Source organism: Scyliorhinus torazame, chromosome 13 (assembly GCF_047496885.1).
Source record: "Scyliorhinus torazame isolate Kashiwa2021f chromosome 13, sScyTor2.1, whole genome shotgun sequence".
In the NCBI taxonomy this organism is placed as follows: domain Eukaryota; kingdom Metazoa; phylum Chordata; class Chondrichthyes; order Carcharhiniformes; family Scyliorhinidae; genus Scyliorhinus; species Scyliorhinus torazame.
In genome coordinates, this window is record NC_092719.1 from 34,832,985 (window position 1) to 34,855,271 (window position 22,287).

The following is a 22,287-nucleotide window of genomic DNA, read 5'->3' on the forward strand; positions in this document are numbered from 1 at the left end:
TTAAAGTAAGAGAACTTCATGTTCTATAGCATTCAGGTTCGAAACCTAATTAGACATTAATTGAATCACCTCTGGGTAGATCTTTAGAAAATGCTTTAGCATAATACACCGTTTGTTCTCTTGATGTGTATGCATTTAAATGGGCTCCCATGTTCTCGATTTCAAGTTCCAAGTCTAGCTGAGAGCGTTTCTTTGTGCCCTGTGGAGGAAGGAGGAAGAATAGGTTTACTGGCAATGTATTGAATTGCGATGAAAGAACAGGAACATGCTTTTTTGTGCCCATTACACTACGTCTGACCCCGAACTGAGCTTCAAACTCAACACCTAGTCCATCCCCCAAAGTTGACAATCCACCTGCAAAATATTGCCCATGTCCAGTCCATAGCCCGTCTGTGCTGAAAACTATAAAGATCTCTTCACATAAGCTCAACTTCTCCAACGCTCTCCTCATCAGTCTCTAAAGTTGCACTCCACATAAACTCCAACAACCTCATGCTAAGTCTCACCCATTACCCCAGAACTATCGGAATTACCAAGGAATAACAGCTGAGACCCTATGGCAACAGGAATGGCTCTATGGCACCATTAAGAATCACTTCCTCATCACAGATCCCACAGCACGCCCACCTGGCTTTAACCTGCCATGCCAAATTGGGCACTGCTCAACTATTTCCACACTGGCCAAGGCCTTTGTGCAGCAAATCAGCACAAGTGAGGCCTTGCAGGCAACTCAGATTGCAGCTGTGTGCATCCCAATCAACACCTCATCATTGAAGACTGCTCGCTAACAAAATTCAGCAGAGGGCTCAGGAGATCTCCATTTACCTATTGCAGAAGCTATTACCTGGCTTGGTGATTAATGCACATGCTAAAACCCTGAACTTGGTGAATATTACTGGTTCCCTGTCTTCAGCACAAATGTTTACACACCCTCAATCCATTCTCCCTCTGCAACCCCCTTCAGTCCCAAATTCTTGCTTGCAATCTCAATTCTTCCAATTCTAGTTGTTTATGTCCCGTCTACTTACCCCCATCATCACTCATGAAAATATTGATGTCTTATTCCCAAATTGCTTTTCTTCCCAATCACTCCAGCTTGCTACATCTAAAAATGCTTTTTTTCCCCAATCACTCCAGCTTGCTAAAACTTCCTCAAAGCCTACCCTTTCCCCAACTCCACCTAATTCTATTCTGTACTCCAACTCAGGTCTGATTGTCACTTAATAAAGCTCTTTTGACATTTTACTACATGAAATGGTACTATATATTTGAAAGTTGCTACTTTTAGAATATTTTATGAATACAGGCTATAAACACTGATGGTAGGCGTCGAGTTACTTTGAAAGCCATGTGCTCCAAGAAGTGAGCTGTTCCATTGTTTTTCTCGTTTTCATAGCGGCTCCCAGCATCAATCCACAGGCCAACCTACAGAAAGCAAAAGACTATACTCAGGAAGAAGCACATAAATTTGAATCAAAGCCAAATGATTTCTTCACAACAATACCTAAAGGTAATCCAGGCTCCCCTAAAAAATAATTACATAGTCTTTGTTTCTATTACTATTGAAAATCCAATCCAGGTGCATTTGCACCCATGATTTCAACATGGCAGATGCAACATGCAAGCTGATATCACGGATCATTAGGATGGCACGGTGGCGCAGTGGTTAGCACTGCTGTCTCACAGCGTCGAGGACCCAGATTTGATCCCGGCCCCGGGTCACCGTCCGCATGTTGTTTGCACATTCACCCAGTCTCTGCATAGTTCCAATGCCCACAACTCAAAAAAAGATGCACCGGGTAGGTTGATTGGCCACGCTAAATTGCCCCTTAATTGGAAAAAAATAATTGGGTATTCTAAATTTCTATTTTAAAGAAATGGATTGTTACACAAAAGCATCTCTCGACCTGATTTTTGACAAGAAATTCATGGAAAATTGTAACGGGGAGGGTTGTTCTCCGATCTGAGAAGATGTTTTCTTATTGATTCACCTCACAAAAATGAGAATTTATCGGTGAAAAAGTGTTTCATTTTTTTTTTTTTAATTCCCAGAAATAGTTAGCTAATAGATCATTCAGCTACACACAGGAAAAATGACAATTGCTGGAGGTCATAATATGGGGTAACAATTAGAAAGGTATGGCTGGTCATTGGCACCAATAGAACAGGACAGAAGGACATAAAGCAGAGTAAGAAGAAATGGATGATTCTTAGGCCGGCAACGCATAGCTAGTGACACTATGTTGGGACCCCTCTCATTCACCATTTACATAAATGATCTGCACATGGGCACAGATATATAAAAAATCATTGACGATACTAAATTGGGGAGCATGGAAAGCTGAGTAAGAAAGAAATTATAGAATTTGTTTTTTAAAACAGGGAGGCAAGTGGCAAATATAATTCTACACTGATATAAGTGTGCTGTGGTATATTTTGAAAAAATGTTGAACAGAAAAAACTCAGTGGAATGAGAAACATGATGAGGTAGACTGTATATAGCAAAAGCCATAAAATGGCAAATGGGACTCTGCTGTACGATAGCTGGCAGCTTCCCAGTGAACCTATGAAATGACGTAGGCAAGAGACTTAAAAAAAAAAGCATGGGGCTAAATTCACTTAAGCAGAATAAGTTATGGAGAGATACAGTAGAAGTGTTCAAATTATGAATCTGAGATGGTAAAAGATTATTTCTACTGGTATTAAAAAATAAAATATTGGTAAGATCATTTTTTTCCACACAGATTAAAATATGAATACTTTAACAAATGTCTGTTGAAGCTGTCTGTTATGATGTCCAAGAGGGAATTCCATAACTATTGAATGATGCAGGGAAATAGAACTAGTGTTGATAGTTTCAATAAGAAAACTTGCATAGGCACAATAAGCTAAACAGCGTCCTCTGTGACTGTGTAGTCAATAGATTTTTGGCTACTAAGATCATTAAGGGATTTAGTTTTAGTACAGAAAGGAGGCGTCGGAGATAAATCAGTTATGATCAGTCATGATCTTGTTGATTGGGGTTCCTGGGGTTAAGGGGATGGGGTGGAGAGGTGTGTGCTTGAGTGGGGTGCTCTTTCCAAGGGCCAGTGCAGACTCGATGGGCCGAATGGTCTGCTTCTGCACTGTAAATTCTATGATTGGCGGAGTAGATTTGAAGAGGCAAATGGCTTTACTCCTGTTCCTATTTCGTGTTCTCCGTGTGTCTATACCGTTAACACATTTGACCAAATTATCTTCCTCCATTGCCTTGCCTCTGTCATCCAACTGGGTGTGGCTGCTTTTGCCTGGTTGTATTCTCAACTACCTAGTCGTAGTCAGGAAAATACTTGTATTGGCTTTGCTTTCTTCTTCAACACAAGGAGTACCCCAAGGATCTATCCTGGGCCTCTCCTATTTCACATCTACATGCTGTCACGGCTGTGACATCATCTGGAAACTCAGCATTAGTTTTCACAGGCACGCTAATGACACCCAGCTCTACTACTTTATCACCCTCTCTTGACTCCTCCACTGTCTCTACTTTGTTGCACTGCTTGCCTGACATCCAGTACTGGATGAATAGCAATTTCCTCCAATTAAATATTGTGAAGAAGAAAGTAATTGACTTTAGTCCCTGCCACAAAAGCAGATCCCCAACGACTGACTCCATCCCTCTCCTTAGCAACCAACCAAGGGCCGAACCAGATGGTTTGCAACCTTAATAGTAATAATCTTTACCTGTTCGGGTGCACAGAGGGAGAATTCAGAATGTCCAGATTACTTAACAGCACGTCTTTCGGGACCTGTGGGAGGAAACCGGAGGACCCGGAGCACACAGACACAGGCAGAACGCGCAGACTCCACACAGACGGTGACCCAAGCCGGGAATCGAACCTGGGACCCTGGCGCTGTGAAGCAAAAGTCATCTAACATGCACCAACCCCAGTTCACCCACTACCCCTTTGCTGCCACATTGGCTCTCAGTTAAGCAATGCTTCAATTTTGAAATGTTCATCCTGGTTTTTAAATCCCTCCATGGTCCACCCCATACCAACTGTATAAACCTGCCCAGCCCCACAACCCTCCATAGCTGCACTCATCCAGCTCTGGCCTTTTGATTTTAATTGCTTCATGATTGGCAGCCATACCTTCCGCCGTGGAGGCAGTAAGCTCTGGATTCCCTTACTAATCCCTTCCACCCTCCTTTAGAACATTCCTTAAAACCTACCTCTTTGATCAAGTTTTTGGTCATCTGCCCTTTTATCGAAAAATAGAATTCTAAGTAACCAAAGATTGAATTACATCCCAGAGCATGGGAACAAGCAAAATGTGGCTATTTTTCAAAATGAAAGGAAATCGAAGATGAAGCAATTAACTTATAGTTCTGTAAATCTTAACTTCCCTACATTCAAGGTATTTGAAACCATGATGATGGAAGTTTAACTGATAGAGCTTAATTAGAAAAAGCAAGCGGATTTGAGAACAGACAGTGGTACTTATTGTATTACTGAATATATCTGAAGAGATTAAATATCTGAGGCAGTGAAACAATAACGCTTGGAATTAAAACCAATATATTGGGCTGGATAGGCGTTTTAAGTAGCAATAATGGGTATGTATTTAGATTGGCAGGGTGTGACTCGTGGTGTTCCCCAAGGATCCCTACTGAAGTCCCAACTTTTCATTACATTTATAAATGACTTGGATGAAGGAATAGTGTTTATCTAAATTAAAAGCAAAATATTGCAGATGCTAGAAATCTGAAATAAAAACAGAAAATGCTGGAAAAACTAAGTAGCATCTGTGGAAAGAGAAAACAGTGAAACATTTTGAGACCAAGATGACTCTTTCAAAACCAATGCTCAGTTTGGGTCTGCCTGGGCCACCCGGCACCAGACATTCTTTGTCCAAACATGGAAAAAACAGCTGCATTCCAGAGGTGAAGTGAGAGTGACCAATCTTGACATCAAAGCAGTATTTGACAAAGTGTGGCATTAAGGAACCCTTGCAAAATTGAAGTCAATTGGAATCAGGGGAAGATTCTTCACTGGTGGGAGTCATACCCAGTACAAAGAAAGATGGTTGTGGTTACTGGATGCACACAATGCTGTACTTTAGATGTGATCCTACCCAGGCCGGATATAATCTTAAGATGATATTTCTTGATTTATAAAAGGACTTCCTAGCTTTAGTTCATGTTAAGATTGATCAAATTGCTTATTTTACCACTCTGTATCATCAGCTGCTCTCCAAAGAAATCCCAACATGGTGAGGTGCCATCATCAACCTCAGTATTGGTGGCAGTCAGAGACAGTTACTGTCAAGCTGAAATTTTCTTTCACAAATCTTTCCTTGGAGAGAGGGAAGAAAAGCAACATCCCAAAAAACAAAACACAACTCGTAGAGCTTGCAGGCTCAAATTATCAAGCAACGCTAATGAACCCATATCAGTTCTAACATATGGCAACCCAGCAACAGCAAAGTTATTTGCTTGGTTGATGAGTCATATCCTTTAGGGTGCAGCAATGCCAATTAATAGTTCAATTGAGCATGCGAGCCACATCACAGAAAATGAAGTAATATATCATTATTACATTAGCCAAGGTAGAGGAGGAATGAGCACACAGGAAAATAAACCAATAGCAGGGATACAACAAAGATCTTAGTTTCATCAGGAGAGACTCAAGGCGATGCATATAGCTTTAAAAGATCAAGTAAGAGAGTAAAATCAAGTCAAAATGGCAGAGCTCATCATAAGTAAAATAGGACTATGTTGATTCCAAACCTGAAATGCCAGGTTCAATGCATAATCACTGAACAACTTCAAAACTGTTGTTGCGCATGTTTGCAGAATCTTGGAGACAGTGAGAAGCTGACAAAAGCAGAGGTGATCTGTAAGAATTTGGAAGCTCCATTAGATCTAGAATATCTCCAGGAATGCAGCGCACCTATTTCTCCCCTCGTGGGCCCTTTGAATCTCAACCACAGAATAGAGAGTAGGCAGCATGAGCCAGGACAAAGATCTCCAGGCAACCAGAACTTGAGGCAACACAACACACAAACAGAAAAGCAAGTAAAAAATGTCAATTATTTTTGTATTTCATTTCCTTTAACATTTTTAGAAATATTTTACTTCTGGTCTTGTGTTGATGATTTTAATTATCCAAAGAACCTTGGGTGTTGACAGTGATATGCTCACAATGAAATTTATTTTCAACCTTAGTGATATGATGATGATGGTTGCTCCATTGTTGTCAATGGTGACAGCCTTATGATTTATCTCCATTGATACAGTTGTAAATTCTTATATGTGAGGGATCTTTTCCCATACACACAACTTTAGATGTCAGATTGATTTAAAGTTTGATCTTTCCTGATATCCTTTTGGAGTCTCTTCTTTTCAGGCTGGATACAACTTGCTTCCTGCTTTGTCCTGCCATCATGAACCATTTTTTGCGCCAATTTCCACCTTGTATTAGTTAAGATGGCACAGATGCAGACTGGTTTGTTAAGGGAAGAGGAGGAAGAAACCTGCCCCTGTATCAATCTGATTGGAAATTCACATTGCTATGGTTGGAAAATGCAGCAAGGTTTCAGGAGGAAGAGGAGGTTGGACAAAGATAACAAACATTTACACAGTGCTTTCAAGGCAAGAAATGGCCAAGAGGCTACAAAAATAGATGCAAGTGAGACAGATGCCAAGCCAATAAGGGATAGGTTAGAACAATGACAAAAGAGATTTTTAAAAGTAGTAAAGGTAGCATGCTTAAGGAGGGAGTTCCAAAGCAGCGAACTAGTGGTGGAATGAAGACTGGAGTCAACGGAGCAAAGCATTCAGTGTGGGATAAAGAACCAAAAGGAGATTGAAGAGAAGGAACATGGAAGCATGGAGCATTGAGGGAGAACTAGGGAATAGGGACAGTGTGGCTCTGAGGCAGAGCAGACAGGGAGAAGTTGCTGAACACAGCGGGTCTGGTGGCCTGAAGTGCATATGTTTTAATGCAAGAAGTATTACGGGTAAGGCAGATGAACTCAGAGCTTGGATTAGTACTTGGAACTATGATGTTGTTGCCATTACAGAGACCTGGTTGAGGGAAGGGCAGGATTGGCAGTTAAACGTTCCAGGATTTACATGTTTCAGGCGGGATAGAGGGGGATGTAAAAGGGGTGGCGGAGTTGCGCTACTGGTTAGGGAGGATATCACAGCTGTACTACGGGAGGACACCTCAGAGGATAGTGAGGCTATATGGGTAGAGATCAGGAATAAGAAGGGTGCAGTCACAATGTTGGGGGTTTACTACAGGCCTCCCAACAGCCAGCGGGAGATAGAGGAGCAGATAGGTAGACAGATTTTGGAAAGGAGTAAAAACAACATGGTTGTGGTGATGGGAGACTTCAACTTCCCCAATATTGACTGGGACACACTTAGTGCCAGGGGCTTAGACGGGGCAGAGTTTGTAAGGAGCATCCAGGAGGGCTTCTTAAAACAATATGTAAGACAGTCCAACTAGGGAAGGGGCGGTACTGGACCTGGTATTGGGGAATGAGCCCGGCCAGGTTGTAGAAGTTTCAGTAGGGGAGCATTTTGGGAACAGTGACCACAATTCAGTAAGTTTTAAAGTGCTGGTGGACAAGGATAAGAGTGGTCCTAGGGTGAATGTGCTAAATTGGGGGAAGGCTAATTATAACAATATTAGGCGGGAACTGAAGAACCTAGATTGGGGGCGGATGTTTGAGGGCAAATGAATATCTGACATGTGGGAGGCCTTCAAGTGTCAGTTGAAAGGAATTCAGGACCGGCATGTTCCTGTGAGGAAGAAGGATAAATACGGCAATTTTCGGGAACCTTGGATAACGAGAGATATTGTAGGCCTTGTCAAAAAGAAAAAGGAGGCATTTGTCAGGGCTAAAAGGCTAGGAACAGACGAAGCCTGTGTGGAATATAAGGAAAGTAGGAAGGAACTTAAGCAAGGAGTCAGTAGGGCTAGAAGGGGTCACGAAAAGTCATTGGCAAATAGGGTTAAGGGAAATCCCAAGGCTTTTTACACGTACATAAAAAGCAAGAGGGTAGCCAGGGAAAGGGTTGGCCCACTGAAGGATAGGCAAGGGAATCTATGTGTGGAGCCAGAGGAAATGGGCGAGGTACTAAATGAATACTTTGCATCAGTATTCACCAAAGAGAAGGAATTGGTAGATGTTGAGTCTGGAGAAGGGTGTGTAGATAGCCTGGGTCACATTGAGATCCAAAAAGACGAGGTGTTGGGTGTCTTAAAAAATATTAAGGTAGATAAGTCCCCAGGGCCTGATGGGATCTACCCCAGAATACTGAAGGAGGCTGGAGAGGAAATTGCTGAGGCCTTGACAGAAATCTTTGGATCCTCACTGTCTTCAGGGGATGTCCCGGAGGACTAGAGAATAGCCAATGTTGGTCCTCTGTTTAAGAAGGGTAGCAAGGATAATCCAGGGAACTACAGGCCGGTGAGCCTTACTTCAGTGGTAGGGAAATTACTGGAGAGAATTCTTCGAGACTGGATCTACTCCCATTTGGAAGCAAATGGACGTATTAGTGAGAGGCAGCATGGTTTTGTGAAGGAGAGGTCGTGTCTCACTAACTTGATAGAGTTTTTCGAGGAGGGCACAAAGATGATTGATGCAGGTAGGGCAGTGGATGTTGTCTATATGGACTTCAGTAAGGCCTTTGACAAGGTCCCTCATGGTAGACTAGTACAAAAGGTGAAGTCACACGGGATCAGGGGTGAGCTGACAAGGTGGATACAGAACTGGCTAGGTCATAGAAGGCAGAGAGTAGCAATGGAAGGATGCTTTTCTAATTGGAGGGCTGTGACCAGTGGTGTTCCGCAGGGATCAGTGCTGGGACCTTTGCTGTTTGTAGTATGTATAAATGATTTGGAGGAAAATGTAATTGGTCTGATTAGTAAGTTTGCAGACGACGCAAAGGTTAGTGGAATTGCGGATAGCGATGAGGACTGTCAGAGGATACAGCAGGATTTAGATTGTTTGGAGACTTGGGCGGAGAGATGGCGGATGGAGTTTAATCCGGTCAAATCCAGTCCAAAGATGTGCAGGTTAGGTGGATTGACCATGCTAAATTGCCCTTAGTGTCCAGAATTGCCCAGTGTTGGGTGTGGTTGCTGGGATATGGGGATAGGGTGGAGGTGTGGACCTTGGGTAGGTGGCTCTTTCCAAGAGCCGGTGCAGACACGATGGGCCGAATGGCCTCCTTCTGAACTGTAAATTCTATGAATCTATGAAATGTGAGGTAATGCATTTTGGAAGGTCTAATGCAGGTAGGGAATATACAGTGAATGGTAGAACCCTCAAGAGTATTGAAAGTCAGAGAGATCTAGGTGTACAGGTCCACAGGTCACTGAAAGGGGCAACACAGGTGGAGAAGGTAGTCAAGAAGGCATGCTTGCCTTCATTGGCCGGGGCATTGAGTATAAGAATTGGCAAGTCATGTTGTAGCTGTATAGAACCTTAGTTAGGCCACACTTGGAGTATAGTGTTCAATTCTAGTCGCCACACTACCAGAAGGATGTGGAGGCTTTAGAGAGGGTGCAGAAGAGATTTACCAGGATGTTGCCTGGTATGGAGGGCATTAGCTATGGGGAGCGGTTGAATAAACTCGGTTTGTTCTCACTGGATCGACAGAGGTTGAGGGGCGACCTGATAGAGGTCTACAAAATTATGAGGGGCATAGACAGAGTGGATAGTCAGAGGCTTTTCCCCAGGGTAGAGGGGTCAATTACTAGGGGGCATAGGTTTAAGATGAGAGGGGCAAGGTTTAGAGATGTACGAGGCAAGTTTTTTTACAGAGGGTAGTGGGTGCCTGGAACGCGCTACCGGAGGTGGTGGTGGAAGCAGGGACGATAGTGACATTTAAGGGCCATCTTGACAAATACATGAATAGGATGGGAATAGAGGGATACGGACCCAGGAAGCGTAGAAGATTGTAGTCTAGTCGGGCAGCATGGTCGGCACGGGCTTGGAGGGCCGAAGGGCCTGTTCCTGTGCTGTACATTTCTTTGTTTGTTCATTTACAATAAGAACATAATTTTAAACCTAATGCCTTGGGTACTTGGGACCTAGGAACAGGATAGTCCATTTAACCCATTGGCCTTGTTCTTTACCATTCAATGAGATCATGGCTGATCCGCAACTTAACTTTATATATATATCTATATATATATATATATATATATATATGCGCCTTTGCCCCATATCCCATAACATCTTTGGTTAACAAAAATCTATCTCAATTTTAAAATTAACAAATGACCCAACATCAATTTCAGTTTGAGTTGGAGAGTTCCAAGCCATCACCTTTAGTTGAAGTAACTTGATTTCACTCCTGAAAGGTTCGACTCTAATTTTCTGACTTTGCCCCTCTGATTCCCCAATTAGCAGAAATAGTTTATCTCTACTTATCCTGTCTGTATCTCTTAAAAGCTTGAAAGCTTTGATCAAATCATTCTTTAAGCTTCTAAATTTCAGGGAATACAACTCTAATTTGTTTAATCTCTCCTTGTAACTTAACTCTTGGAGTCAAGGTAACATTCTAGTAAATCTATGCAGCACTCCCTCCAAGGTTAATAAATACTTCCTGAGGTGTAGCACCCAGAACTGCTCAAATAACTCCAGGTCTGGTCTAACTAGAGCTTTATATAGCTGAAGCATGATTTCTACTTTGTTGTATTTTGTTGCTCTAAATACAAAGGCAAACATTCCATTAGCTTTTTATGATTATTTTCTGTGCCTGTTCTTGACATTTTCATGATCTATGTACCTGGACCCCCAAGCCCACCTCCAGCTTTTCATCACTTAGAAAGTACCTTGTTGTATCCCTTTATATCCAGAGGGCATTCCTCACAATTGACTCCAATTTTACCCATTCACTTAATATTTCAATATTTTTGAAATGTGCTTCTTTCTATCCTGCTTACAATATTGCCTGTGTCATCAGCAAATTTGGATGCATTATATTCTGTCCCATTACTTAAGTTATTAATGAATACAATGAATAGTTGAAGCCTCAACACAGACCCTTATGCAACATCACTAATCACATCCTCCCCATTAGAGTACCTACCATTATCCCTACACTATCTCCTTCTACTTAACCAATTGCCTAACCAGAGCAATAATTTGCATTCAAATCCATGAGCTTTAGCTAACAGGCTCTTATGAAGAACATCAAATATCGTCTCAAGGTCCACATAAGAAAGGTCCAAAGGCATTGCCCTGTCCAATACTTTAGCAACGACATCCTGATGGTCACCGAATTTGCACGTGATACAGGAATGAACAAGAGTATTCAGCAGTGCAAAAGACTAAAGATTATGTCATACAATAGAGAACAGAGATCTAGATCAGCTGATATTACCTTATAAACTGAAATGTTTGAATGAAATTATTTTACATTATATTTACTCAATGTGCTTAGAGCAAAATTCTAGGTGGTCCATGGGTTCCAAGGTACACAAATCAAATATTCACTGGGAAAAAGCTTGTACATCCTTAATTTAAATAATTCAATAAAGTACAAACAAGTATATAGTATGTGGAAATTCAATCCCTAGTTACTAAAACGTTCACACAAGAAAAAGGATTGAGCAAGGGACAAATACAAAGTGCACCAATTAGCTCAGTACTCACTGTACACGTTGGCAGACCGGAGTCTTCAGATGTCACTCGTAGTCCATTTTCCAGAACAGTGACTTCTGTTTCTGGAATATTCAGAACAACATGTGTAGCTGTTGCTTGGGTAGCCTGGAATCGGTTCCAATTGTGTAGGATGGGCTAAAAAAAATAAGGTAAAAATATACTTTGATAAAAAGGTAAAATCATTGCAGAAAAATACAAGTACAAGAAAGATTTGTAATTGACAATGTTCCGAATTACTAATATACACATGCTGCCTGTAAAGTCATTTTTTACACCTTCCTCGAATTTAAAACTGTTATGCTGATGCAATCCACATTTAAATCTAATTGAACCTCATATTTGCAATTATCTCTAGTTAAAAACAAATTAAAAGCCAATCAGCATTTCCAAATGTTTTACTGCCAAGGAACGTGAACTCCTTTTTATTCAACCAACCATTCTATTGCTGTGACCTGTGAGCAATATTTAATTGCATTTGAAATTCACATTTTTATTCTCCCTCACTAACTTGACAAATTGACGGAACATGCATCTGTTCACGTGATGTTTTATTTTACTAAGCTTTACATAATGTGACGGGTTTCCGAGATCTCCCTTTTTCCAACATACATCCAAGAATTAGGTTTAGATGCACCATTTAAAGTTTTATGTGCAATGTTAATTCACTGGACTACAACTAAGTGGAAAGAGTCTATTGACCAAACAGCAGCAAAACCACAGTTCAACAATATGAACTGTAACATAACTCATATTTGCCAGAATCAAAGACAGACGTAATCACAGATGAAGAGTTGGCAATTCTAGAATTTCTTTCACAACCTCAGGACAATCAAAATGCTAATTGTGCAATTTTTAAAGTGCAATGGCTTATAATACAGGGAACCCAATTTCCACACAGCATGGTGCATAAACAGCAATGAATTAAATGATTATAGACAATTGTAAGAAGTCTGACAACAGCAGGTTAAAGTCCAACAGGTTTGTTTCGATTCACTAGCTTTCAGAGCGCAGCTCCTTCCTCAGGTGATTCACCTGAGGAAGGAGCTGCGCTCTGAAAGCTAGTGAACCGAAAGAAACCTGTTGGACTTTAACTTGCTGTTGTCAGACTTCTTACTGTGCCCACCCCAGTCCAACGCCGGCATCTCCACATTATAGACAATTGGCCAGTGCACTGGGAGAACTCTACTGTTCATCTTCATGAAGTACCACTGGATATTTTACGTTCACCCGAGGAAGACGTTTAACATTTGAATCAACCAATAGCCAATAGAGTGGTGCTGTGGGGGGTGGAGAAACAGACAGGAAAGGGCAGGGGGGAAGGGGGTGCAAGGCTACAGGGGATAGGAGGGGGAAGCCAGAAAACAAATGACACAAAGGCCAGTGAGCTTTTAACAAGAACACTAGAAAAGGAACGCCCAAGGGAAGGCCGAAAACTGGACAAGGAGAGGGGGGGAAGGGGAAAGAGAGAAAAGAGGGCACCGCCCACTTGTAAATAGCAGATAACTACCCATTGTACAGTGAAAGGAGCTTGAAACAACAAATGAAGGGGATGGGATGGGATGGGGGGATTGACATATGCATTGTAATCGGTGCAGTTATCCTTACTGCTTGTATAGTGGATAATATGTAAAAACTTCAATAAAAACATTTTTTTTAAAAACCATCCCCCCAAAAAATGAAGGCCGTGTTAAAAACACGAAACCCTCTGCCAAACCAGCCTGGCAATGTCAGTAGAGAGGAAGGGGGAAGGCACTGGGTACCTAAATGCTCCTTCAAACTAGCAAGGGGGCTGGACGCTATTCATATACAGAAAACAGGGACGTTCCATCTGAACATTGTGAATTATGAAGTCATTTCATATCACTTCAGAGTGTATTTGGCAATTAAATTAAGTGTTAGATGGCATGATTTCCGCACTCTGTGGTCTTGAGAAAGTGGCATGATTAAAGTTATGAATAAATTAACATTTCAACCAAAAGACAGAAGAGTACTCCCTTGCTCAATACAGCCCTGGTGTGTCAGCCTAGATTTTGTACTATAAAGTGGTAAGCACTACTGCCTCACGGCGCCGAGGAACCGGGTTTGATCCCGGCCCTGGGTCACTGTGGAGTTTGCACATTCTCCCCATGATGTGCAGGACGTGGATTGGCGACACTAAATTGCCCTTTAATTGGAATTTGGGTTTTTTTTAAGTTTAAAGAAAGGGTTTTGTACTATAATTACCCGAATGTAGACTGGGACAGTGGTAAATAGGCAAAAGTTCTTGGATTGTATTCAGGAAAACTTTCTACAGCAGTATCATAGACTCCCTACAGTGCAGAAGGACCATTCGGCCCATCGGGTCTGCACCAACCTTCTGAAAGAGTACCCTACCTAGGTTCACTCTCCCACTCTATCCCTGTAATCTCGCCTAACCAACACATCTTTGGACACTAAGGAGCAATTTAACATGGCCAATCGACCTAACTTACATATCTTTGGGCTATGGGAGGAAATTGGAGCACCCGGAGGAAACACACTCAGACATGGGAGGAACGTGCAAATTCCACACAGTCACCCAAGGCTTAAATTTAACCGGGACCCTGGCACTGTGATACAGCAGTGCTAACACTGTGCCAGTATGTGCCCAGTCCAACAAAGAATACACAGTTTGACCTGAGGTGGGCCAAGTAATCAGTGTCAGTGGGGGAAGGTATCGCAAGGTTTAGGATGATGATAGGCAATCCAGAGTAAAAATAATTAGCTGGAGAAGAGCCAACTTCAATGGGGCTAGAATGGAGCTGGGCAGTTAGACTGGAATGAAAGGTTGGCAGGAAAAACTAGCTGAACAATGGACTACCTTCACAACAGAAATGGTCCGGACACAGTCATGGTACATTCCCTTAAAAGGGAAGGCAAACAAACCAAGAGCTCCCTGGATGAAAAAGGGAGATAGAAATTAAGACAAAGGAAGTAAATGACAGGTGTCAGCTACAAATACAGTTGCGAAACAACAGGAATACAGAAGGTTCAGAGAGGAGGTGAAAAAACACCTGAGAAGCGAAGAAGGATTATGACAATAGACTGGCAGCCAACATAAAAAGAAATCCCAAATTCTTCTATGAGCATATAAATAGAAGAAGGGTGGTAAGAGGAGTAAGGCCAATTAGGGACCTAAAAGGGAATTTACACATGGAGGCTGGGGGCATGGCTGGTATTAAATGAATATTTTGCATCCGTCCTCATCAAGGCAATAGATGCTACCCAGGACGTGATGACAGATAAGAAAACGGCTGTCCCCAGAAGGTTCAAAATTGATAAGGAGGAAGTGTTAAATAGACTGTCGGTACTTAAAAGTTGACAAGGCACCGGGACTGAATATGATGCATCCAAGGATATTGAAGGAAATGAGAACGGAAATTTCAGGGGTGCTAGCCATAATCTTCCAGTATTCTCGAGACTCAGGGGAGGACTGGAGAATTGCAAATGTTATGCCCTTGTTTTAAAAAGGTTGTACGGATAGCCCCAGCAATTACAGGCCAGTCAGTTTAACATCAGTGATTGGCAAGCTCCAAGATGCTGGGCAAGCTCAAGGAACAATTATTCGGGATAGAATCAGTAGTCACACGGAAAAATGTGGGTTGATTTAGCTGTGCTAAATTGCCCCTTAATTGGAAAAAAATAATTGGATACTCTAAATGTATTAAAAGAAAGAGAAAGGAGTTGAGTAGAAAAGACAATTAATCAACAATGGCAGACTTTTATGAAAATAGTTCATGGCTTACAACAAAGATATAGCACAGTGAGGAAGTATTCTAGGAAGGGGGATAAATCAACCATGGTTAACCAAGGAAGTTAAGACCATAAGACAGAGGAGCAGAATTAGGCCACTCAGCCCATCAAGTCTGCTCCGCCATTCAATCGCGCTTGATATTTTTCTCATCCCCATTCTCCTGCCTTCTCCTCATAACCCCTGATCCCCTTATTAATCAAGAACCTAAATATCTCTGTCTTAAAGACACTCAGTGATTTGGCCTCCACAGCCTTTTGCAGCAAAGAGTTCCACAGATTCACCAACTTCTGGCTGAAGGAATTCCTCCTCATCTCTCAATCTCTGTTTTAAAGGATTGCCACTTTAGTCTGAGATTGTGTCCTCTGCTTCTAGTTTTTCTTACAAGTGGAAACATCCTCTCCACGTCCACTCTATCCAGGCCGCGCAGTATCCTGTAAGTTTCAATAAGATCCCCCCTCATCCTTCTAAACTCCAACGAGTACAGACACAGAGTCCCCAACCATTCCTCATACGACAAGCTCATCATTCCAGGGATCATTCGTGAATCTCCTCTGGACCCTTTCCAAGGCCAGCACATCCTTCCTTAAATATGGGGCCCAAAACTGCTCACAATATTCCAAATGGGGTCTGACCAGAGCCTTAGACAGCCTCAGAAGTACATCCCTGGTCTTGTATTCTAGCCCTCTCGACATGAATGCTAATATTGCATTTGCCTTCCTAACTGCCAGCTGAACCTGCACGTTAACCTTAAGAGAATCGTGAACAAGGTCTCCCAAGTCCTTTTGTGCTTCTGATTTCCCAAGCATAGTCTATGCCTCTATTTTGCCTTCCAAAGTTCCACTTTGCCACATTGTATTCTATCTGCCACTTCTTTGCCCACTCTCCTAGCCTGTCCAAGTCCTTCTGCAGCCAGCCTGCTTCCTCAATATTACCTGTCCCTCCACAGATCTTTGTGTCATCTGCAAACTTAGCAACAGTGTCTTCAGTTCCTTCTTCCAGATCATTAATGTATATTGTGAAAGGTTGTGGACCCAGCACCGACCCGAGGCACACCACTAGTAACCGGTTGCCATCCTGAGAAAGACCTCTTTATCCCCACTCTTTGCCTTCTGTCAGTCAGCCAATCCTCTATCCATGCCAGGATCTTACCCTTAACACCATGGGCTCTTAATTTATTTAACAGTCTCCTATGCGGCACCTTGTCAAAGGCCTTCTGGAAATCTAAAAAAATCACGTCCACTGGTTCTCCTTTGTCTAACTTCCTTGTTACTTCTTCAAAGAAGAAAGGATGATGATAAACTGAAAGAAAAAACATACAATGTGGCAAAGATTAGTGGTAAGCCACAAAAAAAGGAAAAGATAAATGATTTGGGTAAACTAGCAAAATATAAAAACAGACATGAAGAGCTTCTTTAAATATATAAAAAGGAAGAGCGAGGCCAAAGTGAATAAAGTGGCTCCTGAGAATCAGACTGGGGAAATAATAATGGGGAACCAGGAAATGGCAGAGGAGTTAAGTAAATACTTTGTGACAGTCTTCACGGTGGAAGATACTAATAGCAGGGCCTTGGTGAGACCACACCTGGAGTACTGCATGCAGTTTTGGTCTCCCTACCTAAGAAAGGATATATTTGCCATAGAGGGAGTGCAGCGGAGGTTCACGAGGCTGATACATACCGGGGTTTGTGGAACTGTCCTATGAGGAGATAGTTTGACTGAGCCTGTATTCACTAGAATTTAGAAGGACGAGAGGAGATCTGATTGAAATGTATAAAATTCTAATAAGGCTGGGCAGACTAGATGCAGGGAGGATGTTTTCCCTGACTGGGGAATCTAGAACCAGGGACACAGTCTCAAGTCATGGGTTAGACCATTTAGGACTGAGATGAGGAAAAATGTTTTCACTTATTTTAAATTTAGAGTACCCAATTATTTTTTTTCCAAATAAGGGGAAGTTTAGCATAGCCAATCCACCTATCCTACACATCTTATTTTGGATTGTGGGGGTGAGACCCACGCAGACAGGGGGAATATCTTCACTTTAAAGGGTAGTGAACCTGTAGAATTCTCTACCATAGAGGCCAAATCACTGAATGTATTCGAGAAAGAGATAGATCATTTTTTATATTTAATGGCGCTGAGGAGAAAGTGGGAATATGGCATTGAGATAGAGGAACAGCCATGATCATGTTGAATGGAGGGGCAGGCTCAAAGAGAATGGCCTACTCTGGCTCCTAGTTTCTAGGTTTCTATGAAAGATATAATGGCATTGGAGGCAGTCCAGAGAAGGTTCACTTGGTTGATGCTTGTTATGGAGGGATATTCTTATGAGCAACGGTTGGGTAGATTGGGCGTGTACCCATTGGAGATTAGAAGAATGTGAGGCGACCTTATTGAGACATATAGGATTTTCACGGGGCTTGACAGGGTAGATGCCGGGAGGTTGTTTCCCCTTCTGGGAGAGTTTAGAACCAGAGGGCATAATCTCAGAGTAAGGGGTGGCCTATTTAAGTCAGAGATGAGGAGGAATTTCTTCTCAGAGGGTAGTGAATCTGTGGAATTCTTTAAAGAAAATAAAATTCAGAGTACCCAATTATTTTTTTCCAATTAAGGGGCAATTTAGCATGTTCAATCCACCTTCCTTCCACATCTTTGTGTTGGGGGGGCGAAACCCACGCATCTTTGGAATTCTTTACCAGAGGTCTATAAAGGCTGAGACATTATGTTCAAGGCTGAGATAGACAGCATTTTAGTGAGTAGGCAGCTAGTGATGTTTCACTAAAATGTGCTTTTGTTTTTGAAAACTGCGAACATACTTGCAACTTAAAAACAAAACAATTTCATGACAAGGCGGGAAAGCGGAGTTGAGGATTATCATATCAGAGACAATCTCATTGAATGGGAAAACAGACGTGATAGCCGAACGGCCTACTTCTGTCCTACGTCTTATGGTCTTAGTGGCATTCCCCGGGAGTTGGTATTGGGACCCTTGCTTTTCCTGATCTATATTAATGACCTAGATCTCGGTGTACAGGAGGCAATTTTGCAGATGACACAAATCTTGGAAATATTGAAACTGTGAAGAGGGCAGTGTAGAACTTCAAAAGGACATAGAGTTGGTGGAGGTGACAAAAAGCTGACAGATAAAGTTCAACGTGGAGAAGTGTAATACATTTAGGTAGGAAAAACATGAGAGGCAATATAAAATAAGGTGCAAAATTCTTAAGGGGGTGCAGGTGCAGATGGATCTAAATGCATAAGTGCACAGATCATTGAAGATGGCAGGATAGGTGGAGAGAGCAGTCAATAAAGCATATAGTATTCTGTACTTTATTAATTAGAGGCCTAGAATACAAAAGCAAGGAGGTTATGCTGAATTTAAACAAGACACTAATTAAACCCCAGCTGGAATACAGTGTCCAGCTTGGGGCACCACATTTAAGGAGGGATACAGACACGTTATAGAGAGCAATGAAGAGGTTTACAAGAATGGATCCACAGAGAAGCTTCAGTTATGAGGATAGATTGGACTGTTCTTCTTGGAGAGATGAAGGCTAAGAGGAGATTTCATAGAATCATAGAATTTACAGTGCAGGAGGCCATTCGGCCCACCAAGTCTGCACTGGCCCCGGAAAGAGCACCCCACGTCTCCACCCTATCCCCCATAAGCCAGTAACCCCACCCAACCTTTTTGGATACTAAGGGCAATTTATCATGGCCAATCCACCTAACTTGCACATCTTTGAACTGTGGGAGGAAACCGGAGCACCTGGAGGAAACGCACGCACACACGGGGAGAACGTGCAGGCTCAGCACAGACAGTGACCCAAGCCAGGAATCGAACCTGGGACCCTGGAGCTGTGAAGCAACTGTGCTAATCACTGTGCTAACGTGCTGATTTGATAAATATGTTCAAAATCATGCAGGAACTGGGCAGGATAGATAAAAACTGTTCCCACTTGCAAAACAATCAATAACGGGAGGATTCATGTTTAAATTGATTTGCAAGAAGCACAAATGTGGTGTGAGAAAAAACGTTTTCATGAAATAAGTGGTTCAGGTCTGGAATGCCCTGCCTGGAAGTGTGGTGGAGGCAGGGTCAATCAAGGCATTCAATGATTACTTGAATAGAAACAATGTGTAGGGATACAGAGAAAAGGCAGGGGAATGATGCTGGTTTGGAGAGATGGTGCAGCCTCAATGGGCCAAATGGCTTCCTACTGCAGCATAGCAATCCTGTGATTCTATACTCAAGTCACTTGAATCATTCAGGAATGGAGCATGAACCAACAATATGCGTCACCATGGCGGTGTCATTCCTATATCTTAGTAAGAAGTCTGACAACACCAGGTTAAAGTCCAACAGGTTTGTTTCAAACACTAGCTTTCGGAACACTGCTCCTTCCTCTTTACACCGTTAATAACTGAGATGCAAAATAACACATTCAAAAGTTCATGTCGACCTGTCACCACTCAGAAATAAAACTTCAATTTACAGTTTCAATTCTGTCATGACTACTTATTTCACCGTGAAACAAGGTCGTTCCCTAACAGCCAAACATTCCCTTCATGAAAACCATCACTGAACCACAGCCTGGCCTTGGCTCGGCCACATGAACCACACTCAGCCCACGATCCCCGGCTGCGGATTCAAAACATCAGCCAGCTCCAAATCGTCAGTTTAAAATAAAAGCAGCTACTGAACTGGTCGGCTCCGATTTACTACGAGCTGCGCTGTTTCCTCCTCGAACCTACCTGCCGCTTGCCACTGGCCCAAACCCTCCCGAGGAGTCTCAACCCGGCAGCGCGGCTCAGCCGCTGCAGACAGGCCGCCATCTTACTGCCGCCACCGAGCATGCGCGCGCCCGTCAGGCTGTGCGTCTGACGTCATCGGCAGGGGGCCACACACAGGCCGTTCCAATCGAGCCATGAACGGTTTGATGCTCGGGAGCCCCGAGTGGGGAGTGGGTGGTGGGGATGCACAGAGCTAGCTGGTTGTTGTTTCGGGTAATATTTACAAAGTCACAAAAAGACTACTTTTACACATGACGTTTCAAGCAGCAATATTCATTGTGCTGTGACAAAGAGTCACCCAGACAGGAAACGTTAGTCTCTCTCCGCAGAGGCAGTCAGATCTGCTGAGATTGTCCAGTATTTTCTGTTTTTGTTTCAGATTCCAGCATCCGCAGTAATTTGCTTTTATCTTCATTGTGAAATATTTAATTAAAAAAATGGATGGTAGTTTGGAAATAGCATTTGGGTGTGTTTTTATTCTGCCTAACAGCATGAATATTGTGTGTGGCACAATTACAAATTGTGCATTCTGTGAGCTTAAATGGTTTATATTCATCTTTCACCAGTTCAGTAAATAAATTTGGCGAAGATCAAGCGTGGGTTCCAATGTGGTATCAGGTGCAATTAATGCCTACTCTTTGTCAGCTTGGATCTAGTGTGTCCCTTTTTTGGGGACCATATATTGCATATTGTGTTTGAATTGGTTTTTGGAGTTACCATGTAGATGGATTAGTGGCTTGTCCCATACACTCTACCGATTGGCTTTGTAACTTGGACAGGAATAAATTTTTTATAAATACTCTTCGACAAGGTTTTAGGCACACCACACAAAATTGTTACTGTCCCGGCCTTGGGTGACTGTGTGGAGTTTGCACCTTCTCCCTGTGTCTGCGTGGGTTTTCTCCGGGTGCTCTGGTTTCCTCCCACAGTCCAAATATGCACAGGTTAGGTGGATTGGCCATGATAAACTGTCTCCAGTTTTGACAAAGCGTCACCCAGACTCGAAACGTTAGTAGCTCTCATATTTCACCACAGATGCTGTCAGACCTACTGAGATTATCCAGTATTTTCAGCACCCGCAGTAATTTGCTTTTATATAAATTGTCCCTTAGTGTCCAAAAATGTGCAGGTTAGGTGGTCTTACGGGGATAGGGCAGGGGAGCCGGAGCAAGCCTAGGTAAGGTGCTCTTTTGGAGGGTCGATCCAGACTCGATGGGCCAAATGGCCTCCTGTACTGTAGAAATTCTGATAGATCTTCTTCTATGATAGATGTACCTACATAACCGTGTCCTGAAATATATATTCTCAAATATAACTTAGGACATGAATAATTTGGAAGTGTGAAAGATATAATTAAACAATAATTGTATTCAAATAGCATTGATTCAAACGCTGGCAAGTCAAGGATTTGGCAATGTCCTGGTAATAATTCAGTGAAACAACCTGAGGCTTAAGGCATTAAAATCGTTGTTGTTAAGTATCAAACGGCATAATAAGTACGGCCTCAACCGGGACCTGGGATTCATGTCGCATTACATTCATCCCCCACCATCTGGCCTGCGAAATCCTACCAACTGTCCTGGCTTGACACAATTCACACCTCTTTAACCTGGGGTTACCCCATCTCTGGATCTGTGAAGATTTAATCACCTGCTAATGCTCGCATTCCAAGCATTGTCTGGCATCTTTGAATCTGTCTATATATATGTTTCTGGAACATACCTCTTCATTCACCTGAGGAAGGAGCAGCGCTCCGAAAGCTAGTGACATCGAAACAAACCTGTTGGACTTTAACCTGGTGTTGTAAAACTTCTTACTGTGCTCACCCCAGTCCAACGCCGGTATTTCCACATCATGGCATAATTTATGACATATTTTGTTGTGATGGAAACCATAAATTAACAACACAAAATGTACGATGTGCTTTGTCAGATTTAACTATTTTTAAAAGAAATACTTCCCACTAACAATGAACCGACACCACAATTCTTGGAATCTCAGTCTGTCCATTTTAAAAAAATCATAATTTTGACTTTTGGGGAATCACAGTGCCG

General features: G+C 42.4%; 1 protein-coding gene across 1 annotated transcript in view; it reads right to left on the bottom strand.

Moving 5' to 3' along the window:
• pmpcb (peptidase, mitochondrial processing subunit beta) overlaps positions 1-20,328 on the bottom strand; it is a 36,837-nt gene extending 16,509 nt beyond the window's left edge. Inside the window, exons 1-4 of the mRNA XM_072471321.1 lie at positions 20,195-20,328; positions 11,659-11,802; positions 1,339-1,425; positions 70-199 (exon numbers count right to left, since the gene is read on the bottom strand). Of these exons, the coding sequence (XP_072327422.1) occupies positions 70-199; positions 1,339-1,425; positions 11,659-11,802; positions 20,195-20,296 (463 nt within the window). The 5' untranslated portion in view covers positions 20,297-20,328. The remainder of the gene's footprint in view (positions 1-69; positions 200-1,338; positions 1,426-11,658; positions 11,803-20,194) is intronic.
• Between the last annotated feature and the right edge of the window lie 1,959 nt (positions 20,329-22,287).